Source organism: Oncorhynchus keta, unplaced genomic scaffold, assembly GCF_023373465.1.
Source record: "Oncorhynchus keta strain PuntledgeMale-10-30-2019 unplaced genomic scaffold, Oket_V2 Un_scaffold_4875_pilon_pilon, whole genome shotgun sequence".
Taxonomy (NCBI): domain Eukaryota; kingdom Metazoa; phylum Chordata; class Actinopteri; order Salmoniformes; family Salmonidae; genus Oncorhynchus; species Oncorhynchus keta.
In genome coordinates, this window is record NW_026290947.1 from 22,124 (window position 1) to 41,021 (window position 18,898).

Here is an 18,898-nt window from a genome sequence, read left to right on the forward strand (position 1 = left end):
TGGTAAGCTACTGCTGACTAATAGAGTGATTCACTACGGACTGACTGATCTCAACAAGCAGTGACTAATGGTAGAGTGATTCACTACGGACTGACTGATTCAACAAGCAGTGACTAATGAGAGTGATTCACTACGGACTGACTGATTCAACAAGCAGTGACTAATGAGAGTGATTCACTACGGACTGACTGATTCAACAAGCAGTGACTAATGAGAGTGATTCACTCACTAATGATTCACGGACTGACTGATTCAACAAGCAGTGACTCTGAGAGTGATTCACTACGGACTGACTGATTCAACAAGCAGTGACTAATGAGAGTGGTGACAGACTGACTGATTCAACAAGCAGGACTGAGAGTGACTACGGATTCAACAAGCAGTGACTAATGAGAGTGATTCACTACGGACTGACTGATTCAACAAGCAGTGACTAATGAGAGTGATTCACTACGGACTGACTGATTCAACAAGCAGTGACTAATGAGAGTGATTCACTACGGACTGACCGATTCAACAAGCAGTGACTAATGAGAGTGATTCACTACGGACTGACTATCAACAAGCAGTGACTAATGTGATTCATGGACTGACTGATTTCAACAAGCAGTGACTAATGAAGTGATTCACTACGGACTGACTGATTCAACAAGCAGTGACTAATGAGAGTGATTCACTACGGACTGACTGATTCAACAAGCAGTGACTAATGAGAGTGATTCACTACAGGGTGACTGATTCAACAAGCAGTGACTAATGAGAGTGATTCACTACGGACTGACCGATTCAACCAGCAGTGACTAATGAGAGTGATTCACTATTCACGGACTGACTGATTCAACAAGCAGTGACTAATGAGAGTGATTCACTACGGACTGACTGATTCAACAAGTCAGTGACTAATGAGAGTGATTCACTACGGACTGACTGATTCAACAAACAGTGACTAATGAGAGTGATTCACTACGGACTGACTGATTCAACAAACAGTGACTAATGAGATTCTCTGGTGATTCACTCACGGACTGACTGATTCAACAAGCAGTGACTAATGAGTGATTCACTCTGACTGATCAACAAGCAGTGACTAATGAGTGTCTCTGGACTGACTGATTCAACAAGCAGTGACTAATGAGAGTGATTCACTACGGACTGACTGATTCTACAAGCAGTGACTAATGACGGAGTGATTCACTGGACTGACTGATTCAACAAGCAGTGACTAATGAGAGTGATTCACTACGGACTGACTGATTCAACAAGCAGTGACTAATGAAGTGATTCACTACGGACTGACTGATTCAACAAACAGTGACTATGAAGTTGATTCTCTGACTGTCAACAAGCAGTGACTAATGAGAGTGATTCACTACGGACTGACTGATTCAACAAGCAGTGACTAATGAGAGTGATTCACTACGGACTGACTGATTCAACAAACAGTGACTAATGAGAGTGATTCACTACGGACTGACTGATTCAACAAGCAGTGACTAATGAGAGTGATTCACTACGGACTGACTGATTCAACAAGCAGTGACTAATGAGAGTGATTCACTACGGACTGACTGATTCAACAAGCAGTGACTAATGAGAGTGATTCACTACGGACTGACTGATTCAAGCAGTGACTAACGTGATTCACTACGGACTGACTGATTCAACAAGCAGTGACTAATGAGAGTGATTACTAAGACTGACTGATTCAACAAACAGTGATTCACTACGGACTGACTGATTCAACAAGCAGTGACTAATGAGAGTGATTCACTACGGACTGGATTGACTGATTGACAGAGATGGATCACTGGTGCCATGGAACAAGCAGTGACTAATGGAGTGGTCACTGGGGAGACATCACAAGCGGTTCCCTTACTACAGTAAGTGTTGCTGTTGCCAGTGACTAATGAGGGAACCACACGTACTAGCAAGAGTGACTAATTCTACGGACTGAGTGATTCACTGACTGAGAGTGATTCACCTGACCAGCAGTGACTAATGAGAGTGATTCACTATGGACTGACTGATTCAACAAGCAGTGACTAATGAGAGTGATTCACTACGGACTGACTGAAACAAGCCTAATGAGAGTGATTATACGGACTGACTGATTCAACAAACAGTGACTAATGAGAGTGATTCACTACGGACTGACTGATTCAACCGTGACATTGTAGGACTGACTGATTCAACAAGCAGTGTGAGAGTGATTCACTACGGACTGGCAAGCAGTGTGAAGTGATTCACACGGACTGTGATTCAACAAGCAGTGACTAATGAGAGTGACGGACTGACTGATTCAACAAGCAGTGACTAATGAGAGTGAGACTGACTGATTCAACAAGCAGTGACTAATGAGAGTGATTCACTAGGACTGACTGATTCAACAAACAGTGACTAATGAGAGTGATTCACTACGGACTGAGATTCAACAAGCAGTGAGGAGAGTGACGGACTGGATTCAACAAGCAGTGACTAATGAGAGTGATTCACTACGGGGAGACTAATGAGGTGATTCACTATGGGGATTCAACAAGCAGTGACTAATGAGAGTGATTCACTACGGACTGACTGATTCAACAAGCAGTGGAGGTGATTCACTACGGACACTGATTCAACAAGCAGTGGAGGTGATTCACTACGGACTGACTGATTCAACAAGCAGTGACTAATGAGAGTGATTCACTACGGACTGACTGGAGATGGACGTGCCATGGACACAGGAGTCACTGGGGAGACATCACAACGGAGGGACCCAGTACTAGCCCAACTCCCAGCAGTGACTGGAGTACTTGAGGAGGGACACCCAGACAAGCAGTGACTAATGAGAGTGGCAGGGTGGACAGTGTTTGGATAATGAGAGAGAAGACTAATGAGAGAGAGACAGACCCAGCTAGGGAGGGAGGAGGGACCCAGACAGGGAGGAGGGTAATAGACCCAGACAGGGAGGGAGGGAGGGACCCAGACAGGGAGGAGGATCAATAGACAGGAACAGGGAGGTAATAGACAGGGAGGGAGGGACCCAGACAGGAAGGGAGGGAGGGACCCAGAGGGAGGGACCCAGACAAGAAGGAGGGAGGGACCCAGACCCAGTGAGGGAGGGAGGGACCCAGACAAGAAGGGAGGGAGGGACCCAGACAAGAAGGGAGGGAGGGAGGGACCCAGAGGGAGGGAGGGAGGGACCCAGACAAGAAGGGAGGGAGGGACCCAGACAATGAGAGGGAGGACCTAGACAAGAAGGGAGAGGGAGGGAGGGACCCAGACAAAGAGGGGGAGGGAGGGACCCAGACAGGGAGGGAGGGAGGGAGGGAGGGAGGGACCCAGACAGGAAGGGAGGGAGGGACATATGTACACAAAGACAAGGGCAGAACTCTTTCCATGGGAGGGAGGGAGGGACCCAGGTAGGAATGGGAGGGAGGGACCCAGACAAGGAAGGGAGGGAGGGAGGGAGGGACCCAGACAAGAAGAGGGAGGGAGGGAGGGAGGGACCCAGACAAGAAGGGAGGGAGGGAGGGACCCAGACAGGGAGGGAGGGAGGGACCCAGACAAGAAGGGAGGGAGGGAGGGACCCAGACAAGAAGGGAGGGAGGGAGGGACCCAGACAGGGAGGGAGGGAGGGAGGGAGGGAGGGACCCAGACAGGGAGGGAGGGTAATAGACCCAGACAAGAAGGGAGGGGTTCTCTGAGGGTTCTCCGGCTGGAGAATAGAGGATAGATGTTCCAGTTGCCATGCCTCCCACAGTGGGACTGGAATGGTAATACTATACACTACCTTGTTATCAATCTATATGATATAACTGTCCCCTCTCCACCTGTATGGTATTCATATGGGTGTCACACTGTTACGTGTCCCCTCTCCACCTGTATGGTATTCATATGGGTGTCACACTCTAACATGTCCCCTCTCCACCTGTATGGTATTCATATGGGTGTCACACTCCCCTCTCCACCTGCATGGTACATATGGGTGTCCCCTCTCCACCTGTATGGTATTCATATGGGTGTCACACTCTAACGTGTCCCCTCTCCACCTGTATGGTATTCATATGGGTGTCACACTCCTAACATGTCCCTCTCCACCTGTATGGTAACATGTCCTCTCCATTCATATGGGTGTCACACTCTAACGTGTCCCCTCTCCACCTGTATGGTATTCATATGGGTGTCACACTCTAACGTGTCCCCTCTCCACCTGTATGGTATTCATATGGGTGTCACACTCTAACATGTCCCCTCTCCACCTGTATGGTATTCATATGGGTGTCACACTCTAACGTGTCCCCTCTCCACCTGTATGGTATTCATATGGGTGTCACACTCTAACGTGTCCCCTCTCCACCTGTATGGTATTCATATGGGTGTCACACTCTAACGTGTCCCCTCTCCACCTGTATGGTATTCATATGGGTGTCACACTCTAACATGTCCCCTCTCCACCTGTATGGTATTCATATGGGTGTCACACTCTAACGTGTCCCCTCTCCCCTACAGAAAATGTCCTTCATGGTGGCTCTTGGCCTGGTCACTACAGAGACACTGGAAGGTGAGTTCGTCCTGTGACACTAATTTAATTAAACTCATCAGAATTCAACAAGGCATTGGCACATCTTTGCTGTCTTGTGGCAGGTGGTAACAACGAGAGAAATTAAATGAACGGAGAAACCCACACACTGCTCTGGCTAGTATCACTGTTTTTACCCACACAGAGAATGAACAGAGAAACCCACACACTGCTCTGGCTAGTATCACTGTTTTTACCCACACAGAGAATGAACGGAGTAACCCACACACTGCTCTGACTAGTATCACTGTTTTTACCCACACAGAGAATGAACGGAGTAACCCACACACTGCTCTGACTAGTATCACTGTTTTTACCCACACAGAGAATGAACGGAGAAACCCACACACTGCTCTGGCTAGTATCACTGTTTTTACCCACACAGAGAATGAACAGAGAAACCCACACACTGCTCTGGCTAGTATCACTGTTTTTACCCACACAGAGAATGAACTGAGAAACCCACACACTGCTCTGGCTAGTATCACTGTTTTTACCCACACAGAGAATGAACAGAGAAACCCACACACTGCTCTGGCTAGTATCACTGTTTTTACCCACACAGAGAATGAACAGAGAAACCCACACACTGCTCTGGCTAGTATCACTGTTTTTACCCACACAGAGAATGAACTGAGAAACCCACACACTGCTCTGGCTAGTATCACTGTGTTAAAACTTGTTCATCCACACATCAGCGGCAGATATATATTTTACCTGTACCGGCTGTGACTACCTGTCTGTCACATCTAGCTGTACCGGCTGTGTCTACCTGTCCCATCTAGCTGTACTTGCCGTGTCTACCTGTCTGTTCCATCTAGATGTACCGGCTGTGACTACCTGTCTGTCACATCTAGCTCTACCGGCTGTGTCTACCTGTCTGTCTGTCTGTCCCATCTAGCTGTACTGGCTGTGTCTACCTGTCCCATCTAGCTGTACTTGCTGTGTCTACCTGTCTGTTCCATCTAGATGTACCGGCTGTGACTACCTGTCTGTCACATCTAGCTGTACCGGCTGTGTCTACCTGTCTGTCCCATCTAGCTGTACCGTCTGTGTCTACCTGTCTGTCTGTCCCATCTAGCTGTACCGGCTGTGTCTACCTGTCTGTCCCATCTAGCTGTACCGGCTGTGTGTACCTGTCCCATCTAGCTGTACCGGCTGTGTCTACCTGTCTGTCTGACCCATCTAGCTGTACCGGTTGTGTCTACCTGTCTGTCCCATCTAGCTGTACCGGCTGTGTGTACCTGTCCCATCTAGCTGTACCGGCTGTGTCTACCTGTCTGTCCCATCTAGCTGTACCGGCTGTGTCTACCTGTCCCATCTAGCTGTACCGGCTGTGTCTATCTGTCTGTCCCATCTAGCTGTACCGGCTGTGTCTATTGTCCCATCTAGCTGTACCGGCTGTGTCTACCTGTCCCATCTAGCTGTACCGGCTGTGTCTACCTGTCCCATCTAGCTATACCGGCTGTGTCTACCTGTCCCATCTAGCTGTACCGGCTGTGTCTACCTGTCCCATCTAGCTGTACCGGCTGTGTCTACCTGTCTGTCCCATCTAGCTGTACCAGCTGTGTCTACCTGTCTGTCTGTCTGTCCCATCTAGCTGTACCGGCTGTGTCTATTGTCCCATCTAGCTGTACCGGCTGTGTCTACCTGTCCCATCTAGCTGTACCGACTGTGTCTACCTGTCCCATCTAGCTGTACCGGCTGTGTCTACCTGTCTGTCCCATCTAGCTGTACCGGCTGTGTCTACCTGTCTGTCCCATCTACCTGTACCGGCTGTGTGTACCTGTCTGTCCCATCTAGCTGTACCGGCTGTGTCTACCTGTCCCATCTAGCTGTACCGGCAGTGTCTACCTGTCCCATCTAGCTGTACCGGCTGTGTCTACCTGTCTGTCCCATCTAGCTGTACCGGCTGTGTCTACCTGTCTGTCCCATCTAGCTGTACCGGCTGTGTGTACCTGTCTGTCCCATCTAGATGTACCGGCTGTGTCTATTGTCCCATCTAGCTGTACCGGCTGTGTCTACCTGTCCCATCTAGCTGTACCGGCTGTGTCTACCTGTCTGTCCCATCTAGCTGTACCGGCTGTGTCTACCTGTCTGTCCCATCTACCTGTACCGGCTGTGTGTACCCGTCCCATCTAGCTGTACCGGCTGTGTCTACCTGTCTGTCCCATCTACCTGTACCGGCTGTGTGTACCCGTCCCATCTAGCTGTACCGGCTGTACCGGCTGTGTCTACCTGTCCCATCTAGCTGTACCGACTGTGTCTACCTGTCCCATCTAGCTGTACCGGCTGTGTCTACCTGTCTGTCCCATCTAGCTGTACCGGCTGTGTCTACCTGTCTGTCCCATCTACCTGTACCGGCTGTGTGTACCTGTCTGTCCCATCTAGCTGTACCGGCTGTGTCTACCTGTCCCATCTAGCTGTACCGGCAGTGTCTACCTGTCCCATCTAGCTGTACCGGCTGTGTCTACCTGTCTGTCCCATCTAGCTGTACCGGCTGTGTCTACCTGTCCCATCTAGCTGTACCGGCTGTGTCTACCTGTCCCATCTAGCTGTACCGGCTGTGTCTACCTGTTTGTCCCATCTAGCTATACTGGCTGTGTCTACCCGTCTGTCCCATCTAGCTGTACCGGCTGTGTCTACCTGTCTGTCCCATCTAGCTGTACCGGCTGTGTCTACCTGTCTGTCCCATCTAGCTGTACCGGCTGTGTGTACCTGTCTGTCCCATCTAGATGTACCGGCTGTGTCTATTGTCCCATCTAGCTGTACCGGCTGTGTCTACCTGTCTGTCCCATCTACCTGTACCGGCTGTGTGTACCCGTCCCATATAGCTGTACCGGCTGTGTCTACCTGTCCCATCTAGCTGTACCGGCTGTGTCTACCTGTCTGTCCCATCTAGCTGTACCGGCTGTGTCTACCTGTCTGTCCCATCTACCTGTACCGGCTGTGTGTACCCGTCCCATCTAGCTGTACCGGCTGTGTCTACCTGTCCCATCTAGCTGTACCGGCTGTGTCTACCTGTCTGTCTGACCCATCTAGCTGTACCGGCTGTGTCTACCTGTCTGTCCCATCTACCTGTACCGGCTGTGTCTACCTGTCCCATCTAGCTGTACCGGCTGTGTCTACCTGTCCCATCTAGCTGTACCGGCTGTGTCTACCTGTCCCATCTAGCTGTACCGGCTGTGTCTACCTGTCTGTCTGACCCATCTAACTGTACCGGCTGTGTCTACCTGTCTGTCCCATCTAGCTGTACCGGCTGTGTCTACCTGTCCCATCTAGCTGTACCGGCTGTGTCTACCTGTCCCATCTAGCTGTACCGGCTGTGTCTACCTGTCCCATCTAGCTGTACCGGCTGTGTCTACCTGTTTGTCCCATCTAGCTATACTGGCTGTGTCTACCCGTCTGTCCCATCTAGCTGTACCGGCTGTGTCTACCTGTCTGTCCCATCTAGCTGTACCGGCTGTGTCTACCTGTCTGTCCCATCTAGCTGTACCGGCTGTGTCTACCTGTCTGTCCCATCTAGCTGTACCGGCTGTGTCTACCTGTCCCATCTAGCTGTACCGGCTGTGTCTACCCGTCTGTCCCATCTAGCTGTACCGGCTGTGTCTACCTGTCTGTCCCATCTAGCTGTACCGGCTGTGTCTACCTGTCTGTCCCATCTAGCTGTACCGGCTGTGTCTACCTGTCTGTCCCATCTAGCTGTACCGGCTGTGTCTACCTGTCCCATCTAGCTGTACCGGCTGTGTCTACCTGTCCCATCTAGCTGTACTGGCTGTGTGTACCTGTCCCATCTAGCTGTACCGGCTGTGTCTACCTGTCTGTCTGACCCATCTAGCTGTACTGGCTGTGTGTATCTAAACCTCTGTAACATAAGCCTGCGTTCCTCTACCATGGCAGAGATCCAGACCAAGAGACAGGAGAGGAAGAGGCGGAGCACAGCCAACCCAGCCTACAGCGGCCTGGTCCAACCAGAGGTACCCTTTTTGTCTGGTTCAAAGAGCTGCAATAGTTGACAAAATGTCATCTGAAAGTCAGTTAGAGCTGTTTAGGAGAGATATGTGTGTTTGAAATGTGTAAGAGATAGACATACAGTATGTAACATTTATGTTAATTAAGACGTTGAGTAGTGCTAGTTTAAATAAGGGTCGATTGTCCGCGCCAGTGCTGAAATCTTAATTATCAGAAAGAAAAAAAATCCCCCACAGAAATCTGTCAGTTTAAGCTAGATATATAGCTGTGGTAGAGGTGAGTCTCTCACGGACATGTAGATGTCAGCTGTTTTTCTCTAAGACGCCACAGGCCTCACTAGACTCGTCTGAAGGTCTCTGATGGGTTCAATTTAGACAGGCCTTAGTCTCTGATGGCCTTAGTCTCTGATGGCCTTAGTCTCTGATGGCCTTAGTCTCCTGATGGCCTTAGTCTCTGATGGCCTTAGTCTCTGATGGCCTTAGTCTCTGATGGCCTTAGTCTCTGATGGCCTTAGTCTCTGATGGCCTTAGTCTCTGATGGCCTTAGTCTCTGATGGCCTTAGTCTCTGATGGCCTTAGTCTCTGATGGCCTTAGTCTCTGATGGGTTTAGTCTCTGATGGCCTTAGTCTCTGATGGCCTTAGTCTCTGATGGCCTTAGTCTCTGATGGCCTTAGTCTCTGATGGCCTTAGTCTCTGATGGCCTTAGTCTCTGATGGCCTTAGTCTCTGAGTCTCTGATGGGCCTTAGTCTCTGATGGCCTTAGTCTCTGATGGCCTTAGTCTCTGATGGCCTTAGTCTCTGATGGCCTTAGTCTCTGATGGTCCTGATGGCCTTAGGTTCTGAAGGTCTCTGATGGCCTTAGTCTCTGATGGCCTTAGTCTCTGATGGCCTTAGTCTCTGATGGCCTTAGTCTCTGATGGCCTTAGTCTCTGATGGCCTTAGTCTCTGATGGCCTTAGTCTCTGATGGCCTTAGTCTCTGATGGCCTTAGTCTCTGATGGCCTTAGTCTCTGATGGCCTTAGTCTCTGATGGCCTTAGTCTCTGATGGCCTTAGTCTCTGATGGCCTTAGTCTCTGATGGCCTTAGTCTCTGATGGCCTTAGTCTCTGATGGCCTTAGTCTCTGATGGCCTTAGTCTCTGATGGCCTTAGTCTCTGATGGCCTTAGTCTCTGATGGCCTTAGTCTCTGATGGCCTTAGTCTGGCCTTAGTCTCTGATGGCCTTAGTCTGATGGCCTTAGTCTCCTCTGATGGCCTTAGTCTCTGATGGCCTTAGTCTCTGATGGCCTTCAGTCTCTGATGGGCCTCTGATGGCCTTAGTCTGATGGCCTTAGTCTCTGATGGCCTTAGTCTCTGATGGCCTTAGTCTCTGATGGCCTTAGTCTCTGATGGCCTTAGTCTCTGATGGCCTTAGTCTCTGATGGCCTTAGTCTCTGATGGCCTTAGTCTCTGATGGCCTTAGTCTCTGATGGCCTTAGTCTCCGATGGCCTTAGTCTCTGATGGCCTTAGTCTCTGATGGCCTTAGTCTCTGATGGCCTTAGTCTCTGATGGCCTTAGTCTCTGATGGCCTTAGTCTCTCTGATGGCCTTAGTCTCCTGATGGCCTTAGTCTCTGATGGGCCTTAGTCTCTGATGGCCTTAGTCTCTGATGGGTCTTAGTCTCTCTGATGGCCTTAGTCTCTGATGGCCTTAGTCTCTGATGGCCTTAGTCTCTGATGGCCTTAGTCTCTGATGGCCTTAGTCCCTGATGGCCTTAGTCTCTGATGGCCTTAGTCTCTGATGGCCTTAGTCTCTGATGGCCTTAGTCCCTGATGGCCTTAGTCCCTGATGGCCTTAGTCTCTGATGGCCTTAGTCTCTGATGGCCTTAGTCTCTGATGGCCTTAGTCTCTGATGGCCTTAGTCTCTGATGGCCTTAGTCTCTGATGGCCTTAGTCTCTGATGGCCTTAGTCTCTGATGGCCTTAGTCTCCTCTGATGGCCTTAGTCTCTGATGGCCTTAGTCTCTGATGGCCTTAGTCTCTGATGGCCTTAGTCTCTGATGGCCTTAGTCTCTGATGGGTTCAGTCTCTGATGGCCTTAGTCTCTGATGGCCTTAGTCTCTGATGGCCTTAGTCTCTGATGGCCTTAGTCTCTGATGGCCTTAGTCTCTGATGGCCTTAGTCTCTGATGGCCTTAGTCTCTGATGGCCTTAGTCTCTGATGGCCTTAGTCTCTGATGGCCTTAGTCTCTGATGGCCTTAGTCTCTGATGGCCTTAGTCTCTGATGGCCTTAGTCTCTGATGGCCTTAGTCTCTGATGGCCTTAGTCTCTGATGGCCTTAGTCCCTGATGGCCTTAGTCTCTGATGGCCTTAGTCTCTGATGGCCTTAGTCTCTGATGGCCTTAGTCTCTGATGGCCTTAGTCTCTGATGGCCTTAGTCTCTGATGGTCTTAGTCTCTGATGGGTTCAGTCTCTGATGACCTTAGTCTCTGATGGCCTTAGTCTCTGATGGCCTTAGTCTCTGATGGTCTTAGTCTCTGATGGCCTTAGTCTCTGATGGCCTTAGTCTCTGATGGCCTTAGTCTCTGATGGCCTTAGTCTCCTCTGATGGCCTTAGTCTCTGATGGCCTTAGTCTCTGATGGCCTTAGTCTCTGATGGCCTTAGTCTCTGATGGCCTTAGTCTCTGATGGCCTTAGTCTCCTCTGATGGCCTTAGTCTCTGATGGGTTCAGTCTCTGATGGCCTTAGTCTCTGATGGCCTTAGTCTCTGATGGCCTTAGTCTCTGATGGTCTTGGCCTTAGTCTCTGATGGGTTCAGTCTCTGATGGCCTTAGTCTCTGATGGCCTTAGTCTCTGATGGCCTTAGTCTCTGATGGGTTCAGTCTCTGATGGGTTAGTCTCTGATGGCCTTAGTCTCTGATGGCCTTAGTCCCTGATGGCCTTAGTCTCTGATGGCCTTAGTCCCTGATGGCCTTAGTCTCTGATGGCCTTAGTCTCTGATGGCCTTAGTCCCTGATGGCCTTAGTCCCTGATGGCCATAGTCTCTGATGGCCTTAGTCTCTGATGGCCTTAGTCTCTGATGGCCTTAGTCTCCTCTGATGGCCTTAGTCTCTGATGGCCTTAGTCTCTGATGGCCTTAGTCTCTGATGGTCTTAGTCTCTGATGGGTTCAGTCTCTGATGACCTTAGTCTCTGATGGCCTTAGTCTCTGATGGCCTTAGTCTCTGATGGTCTTAGTCTCTGATGTCTCTGATAGTCTCTGATGGCCTTAGTCTCTGATGTCCTTAGTCTCTGATGGCCTTAGTCTCCTCTGATGGTCTTAGTCTCTGATGGCCTTAGTCTCTGATGGCCTTAGTCTCTGATGGCCTTAGTCTCCTCTGATGGCCTTAGTCTCCTCTGATGGCCTTAGTCTCTGATGGTCTTAGTCTCTGATGGCCTTAGTCTCTGATGGCCTTAGTCTCTGATGGCCTTAGTCTCTGATGGCCTTAGTCTCTGATGGCCTTAGTCTCCGATGGCCTTAGTCTCTGATGGGTTCAGTCTCTGATGGCCTTAGTCTCTGATGGCCTTAGTCTCTGATGGCCTTAGTCTCTGATGGCCTTAGTCTCCTCTGATGGCCTTAGTCTCTGATGGCCTTAGTCTCTGATGGCCTTAGTCTCTGATGGGTTCAGTCTCTGATGGCCTTAGTCTCTGATGGCCTTAGTCTCTGATGGCCTTAGTCTCTGATGTCCTTAGTCTCTGATGACCTTAGTCTCTGATGGCCTTAGTCTCTGATGGCCTTAGTCTCTGATGGCCTTAGTCTCTGATGGCCTTAGTCTCTGATGGCCTTAGTCTCTGATGGTCTCTTGGGTTCAGTCTCTGATGGCCTTAGTCTCTGATGGCCTTAGTCTCTGATGGCCTTAGTCTCCTCTGATGGCCTTAGTCTCTGATGGCCTTAGTCTCTGATGGCCTTAGTCTCTGATGGGTTCAGTCTCTGATGGCCTTAGTCTCTGATGGCCTTAGTCTCTGATGGCCTTAGTCTCTGATGGCCTTAGTCTCTGATGGCCTTAGTCTCTGATGGCCTTAGTCTCTGATGGCCTTAGTCTCTGATGGCCTTAGTCTCTGATGGCCTTAGTCTCTGATGGCCTTAGTCTCTGATGGGTTCAGTCTCTGATGGCCTTAGTCTCTGATGGCCTTAGTCTCTGATGGCCTTAGTCTCCGATGGCCTTAGTCTCCGATGGGTCTCTGATGGGTTCAGTCTCTGATGGCCTGATGGCCTTAGTCTCTGATGGCCTTAGTCTCTGATGGCCTTAGTCTCTGATGGCCTAGTCTCTGAGTCTCTGATGGCCTTAGTCTCTGATGGCCTTAGTCTCTGATGGCCTTAGTCTCCGATGGCCTTAGTCTCTGATGGGCTTAGTCTCTGATGGCCTTAGTCTCTGATGGCCTTAGTCTCTGATGGCCTTAGTCTCTGATGGCCTTAGTCTCTGATGGCCTTAGTCTCCTCTGATGGCCTCAGTCTCTGATGGCCTTACTCTCTGATGGCCTTAGTCTCTGATGGGTTCAGTCTCTGATGGCCTTAGTCTCTGATGGCCTTAGTCTCTGATGGCCTTAGTCTCTGATGGCCTTAGTCTCTGATGGCCTTAGTCTCCGATGGCCTTAGTCTCTGATGGCTTTAGTCTCTGATGGTCTTAGTCTCTGATGGCCTTAGTCTCTGATGGCCTTAGTCTCTGATGGCCTTAGTCTCTGATGGCCTTAGTCTCTGATGGCCTTAGTCTCCGATGGCCTTAGTCTCCGATGGCCTTAGTCTCCTCTGAGTCTCTGATGGCCTTAAGTCTCTGATGGCCTTAGTCTCTGATGGCCTTAGTCTCTGATGGCCTTAGTCTCTGATGGCCTTAGTCTCTGATGGCCTTAGTCTCCGATGGCCTTAGTCTCCTCCGATGGCCTTAGTCTCCGATGGCCTTAGTCTCTGATGGCCTTAGTCTCTGATGGCCTTAGTCTCTGATGGCCTTAGTCTCTGATGGCCTTAGTCTCCGATGGCCTTAGTCTCCGATGGCCTTAGTCTCTGATGGCCTTAGTCTCTGATGGCCTTAGTCTCTGATGGCCTTAGTCTCTGATGGCCTTAGTCTCTGATGGCCTTAGTCTCTGATGGCCTTAGTCTCCGATGGCCTTAGTCTCTGATGGCCTTAGTCTCTGATGGGTTCAGTTTAGACAGGCCTTAGTCTCTGATGGCCTTAGTCTCTGATGGCCTTAGTCTCTGATGGCCTTAGTCTCTGATGGCCTTAGTCTCTGATGGCCTTAGTCTCTGATGGCCTTAGTCTCCGATGGCCTTAGTCTCTGATGGCCTTAGTCTCTGATGGCCTTAGTCTCTGATGGCCTTAGTCTCTGATGGCCTTAGTCTCTGATGGCCTTAGTCTCTGATGGCCTTAGTCTCTGATGGGTTCAGTCTCTGATGGGTTCAGTCTCTGATGGGTTCAGTCTCTGATGGCCTTAGTCTCTGATGGCCTTAGTCTCTGATGGCCTTAGTCTCTGATGGCCTTAGTCTCTGATGGGTTCAGTCTCTGATGGGTTCAGTCTCTGATGGCCTTAGTCTCTGATGGGTTCAGTCTCTGATGGCCTTAGTCTCCGATGGCCTTAGTCTCCGATGGCCTTAGTCTCTGATGGCCTTAGTCTCTGATGGCCTTAGTCTCCGATGGCCTTAGTCTCCGATGGCCTTAGTCTCTAATGGCCTTAGTCTCCGATGGCCTTAGTCTCTGATGGCCTTAGTCTCTGATTGGTTCAGTTTAGACAGTTCTTAGTCTCTGATGGGTTCAGTCTCTGATGGCCTTAGTCTCTGATTGGTTCAGTTTAGACAGTTCTTAGTCTCTGATGGGTTCAGTCTCTGATGGCCTTAGTCTCTGATGGCCTTAGTCTCTGATGGCCTTAGTCTCTGATGGTCTTAGTCTCTGATGGCCTTAGTCTCTGATGGCCTTAGTCTCCGATGGCCTTAGTCTCCGATGGCCTTAGTCTCCGATGGCCTTAGTCTCTGATGGCCTTAGTCTCTGATGGCCTTAGTCTCTGATGGCCTTAGTCTCTGATGGCCTTAGTCTCTGATGGCCTTAGTCTCCTCTGATGGCCTTAGTCTCTGATGGGTTCAGTCTCTGATGGCCTTAGTCTCTGATGGCCTTAGTCTCTGATGGCCTTAGTCTCCTCTGATGGCCTTAGTCTCCTCTGATGGCCTTAGTCTCCGATGGCCTTAGTCTCTGATGGGTTCAGTCTCTGATGGCCTTAGTCTCTGATGGCCTTAGTCTCTGATGGGTTCAGTCTCTGATGGCCTTAGTCTCTGATGGCCTTAGTCTCTGATGGCCTTAGTCTCTGATGGCCTTAGTCTCTGATGGCCTTAGTCCCTGATGGCCTTAGTCTCTGATGGCCTTAGTCTCTGATGGCCTTAGTCTCTGATGGCCTTAGTCCCTGATGGCCTTAGTCCCTGATGGCCTTAGTCTCTGATGGCCTTAGTCTCTGATGGCCTTAGTCTCTGATGGCCTTAGTCTCTGATGGCCTTAGTCTCTGATGGCCTTAGTCTCCTCTGATGGCCTTAGTCTCTGATGGGTTCAGTCTCTGATGGCCTTAGTCTCTGATGGCCTTAGTCTCCTCTGATGGCCTTAGTCTCTGATGGCCTTAGTCTCCGATGGCCTTAGTCTCTGATGGGTTCAGTCTCTGATGGCCTTAGTCTCTGATGGCCTTAGTCTCTGATGGGTTCAGTCTCTGATGGGTTCAGTCTCTGATGGGTTCAGTCTCTGATGGCCTTAGTCTCTGATGGCCTTAGTCCCTGATGGCCTTAGTCCCTGATGGCCTTAGTCCCTGATGGCCTTAGTCTCTGATGGCCTTAGTCTCTGATGGCCTTAGTCCCTGATGGCCATAGTCTCTGATGGCCTTAGTCTCTGATGGCCTTAGTCTCTGATGGCCTTAGTCTCCTCTGATGGCCTTAGTCTCTGATGGCCTTAGTCTCTGATGGCCTTAGTCTCTGATGGTCTTAGTCTCTGATGGGTTCAGTCTCTGATGACCTTAGTCTCTGATGGCCTTAGTCTCTGATGGCCTTAGTCTCTGATGGTCTTAGTCTCTGATGGCCTTAGTCTCTGATGGCCTTAGTCTCTGATGGCCTTAGTCTCTGATGGCCTTAGTCTCTGATGGCCTTAGTCTCTGATGGCCTTAGTCTCCTCTGATGGTCTTAGTCTCTGATGGCCTTAGTCTCTGATGGCCTTAGTCTCTGATGGCCTTAGTCTCCTCTGATGGCCTTAGTCTCCTCTGATGGCCTTAGTCTCTGATGGTCTTAGTCTCTGATGGCCTTAGTCTCTGATGGCCTTAGTCTCTGATGGCCTTAGTCTCTGATGGCCTTAGTCTCTGATGGCCTTAGTCTCCGATGGCCTTAGTCTCTGATGGGTTCAGTCTCTGATGGCCTTAGTCTCTGATGGCCTTAGTCTCTGATGGCCTTAGTCTCTGATGGCCTTAGTCTCCTCTGATGGCCTTAGTCTCTGATGGCCTTAGTCTCTGATGGGTTCAGTCTCTGATGGCCTTAGTCTCTGATGGCCTTAGTCTCTGATGGCCTTAGTCTCTGATGGCCTTAGTCTCTGATGGCCTTAGTCTCTGATGGCCTTAGTCTCTGATGGCCTTAGTCTCTGATGGCCTTAGTCTCTGATGGCCTTAGTCTCTGATGGGTTCAGTCTCTGATGGCCTTAGTCTCTGATGGCCTTAGTCTCTGATGGCCTTAGTCTCTGATGGCCTTAGTCTCTGATGGGTCTCTGATGGGTTCAGTCTCTGATGGCCTTAGTCTCTGATGGCCTTAGTCTCTGATGGCCTTAGTCTCTGATGGCCTTAGTCTCTGATGGCCTTAGTCTCTGATGGCCTTAGTCTCTGATGGCCTTAGTCTCTGATGGCCTTAGTCTCCGATGGCCTTAGTCTCTGATGGGTTCAGTCTCTGATGGCCTTAGTCTCTGATGGCCTTAGTCTCTGATGGCCTTAGTCTCTGATGGCCTTAGTCTCTGATGGCCTTAGTCTCCTCTGATGGCCTTAGTCTCTGATGGCCTTACTCTCTGATGGCCTTAGTCTCTGATGGGTTCAGTCTCTGATGGCCTTAGTCTCTGATGGCCTTAGTCTCTGATGGCCTTAGTCTCTGATGGCCTTAGTCTCTGATGGCCTTAGTCTCCGATGGCCTTAGTCTCTGATGGCTTTAAGTCTCTGATGGTCTTAGTCTCTGATGGCCTTAGTCTCTGATGGCCTTAGTCTCTGATGGCCTTAGTCTCTGATGGCCTTAGTCTCTGATGGCCTTAGTCTCTGATGGCCTTAGTCTCCGATGGCCTTAGTCTCCGATGGCCTTAGTCTCTGATGGCCTTAGTCTCTGATGGCCTTAGTCTCTGATGGCCTTAGTCTCTGATGGCCTTAGTCTCTGATGGCCTTAGTCTCTGATGGCCTTAGTCTCCGATGGCCTTAGTCTCTGATGGCCTTAGTCTCTGATGGCCTTAGTCTCTGATGGCCTTAGTCTCTGATGGCCTTAGTCTCCGATGGCCTTAGTCTCCGATGGCCTTAGTCTCTGATGGCCTTAGTCTCTGATGGCCTTAGTCTCTGATGGCCTTAGTCTCTGATGGCCTTAGTCTCTGATGGCCTTAGTCTCTGATGGCCTTAGTCTCCGATGGCCTTAGTCTCTGATGGCCTTAGTCTCTGATGGCCTTAGTCTCTGATGGCCTTAGTCTCTGATGGCCTTAGTCTCTGATGGCCTTAGTCTCTGATGGCCTTAGTCTCTGATGGCCTTAGTCTCTGATGGCCTTAGTGGCCTTAGTCTCTGATGGCCTTAGTCTCTGATGGCCTTAGTCTCTGATGGCCTTAGTCTCTGATGGCCTTAGTCTCTGATGGCCTTAGTCTCTGATGGGTTCAGTCTCTGATGGCCTTGATGGGTTCAGTCTCTGATGGCCTTAGTCTCTGATGGCCTTAGTCTCTGATGGCCTTAGTCTCTGATGGCCTTAGTCTCTGATGGTCTCTTGGGTTCAGTCTCTGATGGCCTTAGTCTCTGATGGGTTCAGTCTCTGATGGCCTTAGTCTCTGATGGCCTTAGTCTCCGATGGCCTTAGTCTCTGATGGCCTTAGTCTCTGATGGCCTTAGTCTCCGATGGCCTTAGTCTCCGATGGCCTTAGTCTCTGATGGCCTTAGTCTCTGATGGCCTTAGTCTCTGATGGCCTTAGTCTCTGATTGGTTCAGTTTAGATGGTCCTTCAGTCTCTGATGGCCTTAGTCTCTGATTGGTTGGCAGTTCTTAGTCTCTGATGGGTTCAGTCTCTGATGGCCTTAGTCTCTGATGGCCTTAGTCTCTGATGGCCTTAGTCTCTGATGGCCTTAGTCTCTGATGGCCTTAGTCTCTGATGGCCTTAGTCTCCTCTGATGGCCTTAGTCTCTGATGGCCTTAGTCTCTGATGGCCTTAGTCTCTGATGGCCTTAGTCTCTGATGGCCTTAGTCTCCTCTGATGGCCTTAGTCTCTGATGGGTTCAGTCTCTGATGGCCTTAGTCTCTGATGGCCTTAGTCTCTGATGGCCTTAGTCTCCTCTGATGGCCTTAGTCTCCTCTGATGGCCTTAGTCTCCGATGGCCTTAGTCTCTGATGGGTTCAGTCTCTGATGGCCTTAGTCTCTGATGGCCTTAGTCTCTGATGGGTTCAGTCTCTGATGGCCTTAGTCTCTGATGGCCTTAGTCTCTGATGGCCTTAGTCTCTGATGGCCTTAGTCTCTGATGGCCTTGGATGGCCTTAGTCTCTGATGGCCTTAGTCTCTGATGGCCTTAGTCTCTGATGGCCTTAGTCCCTGTGGCCTCCCTGATGGCCTTAGTCTCTGATGGGTTCAGTCTCTGATGGCCTTAGTGGCCTTAGTCTGATGGCCTTAGTCTCCGATGGCCTTAGTCTCTGATGGCCTTAGTCTCCGATGGCCTTAGTCTCCGATGGCCTTAGATGGCCTTAGTCTGATGGCCTTAGTCTCCGATGGCCTTAGTCTCCTGATGGCCTTAGTCTCTGATGGCCTTAGTCTCTGATTGGCAGTTTAGACAGTTCTTAGTCTCTGATGGGTTCAGTCTCTGATGGCCTTAGTCTCTGATTGGTTCAGTTTAGACAGTTCTTAGTCTCTGATGGCCTTAGTCTCTGATGGCCTTAGTCTCTGATGGCCTTAGTCTCTGATGGCCTTAGTCTCTGATGGCCTTAGTCTCCGATGGCCTTAGTCTCCGATGGCCTTAGTCTCCGATGGCCTTAGTCTCCGATGGCCTTAGTCTCCGATGGCCTTAGTCTCCGATGGCCTTAGTCTCCAATGGCCTTAGTCTCCGATGGCCTTAGTCTCCGATGGCCTTAGTCTCCGATGGCTTAGTCTCCGATGGCCTTAGTCTCTGATGGCCTTAGTCTCTGATGGCC

General features: G+C 50.2%; 1 protein-coding gene across 1 annotated transcript in view; it reads left to right on the forward strand.

Moving 5' to 3' along the window:
• The first annotated feature begins 4,436 nt into the window (after window positions 1-4,436).
• The window catches only part of LOC127928911 (PHD finger protein 21B-like), a 39,758-nt gene continuing 25,296 nt past the window's right edge, over window positions 4,437-18,898 (forward strand). Inside the window, exons 1-2 of the mRNA XM_052516500.1 lie at window positions 4,437-4,543; window positions 8,462-8,538. Of these exons, the coding sequence (XP_052372460.1) occupies window positions 4,495-4,543; window positions 8,462-8,538 (126 nt within the window). The 5' untranslated portion in view covers window positions 4,437-4,494. The remainder of the gene's footprint in view (window positions 4,544-8,461; window positions 8,539-18,898) is intronic.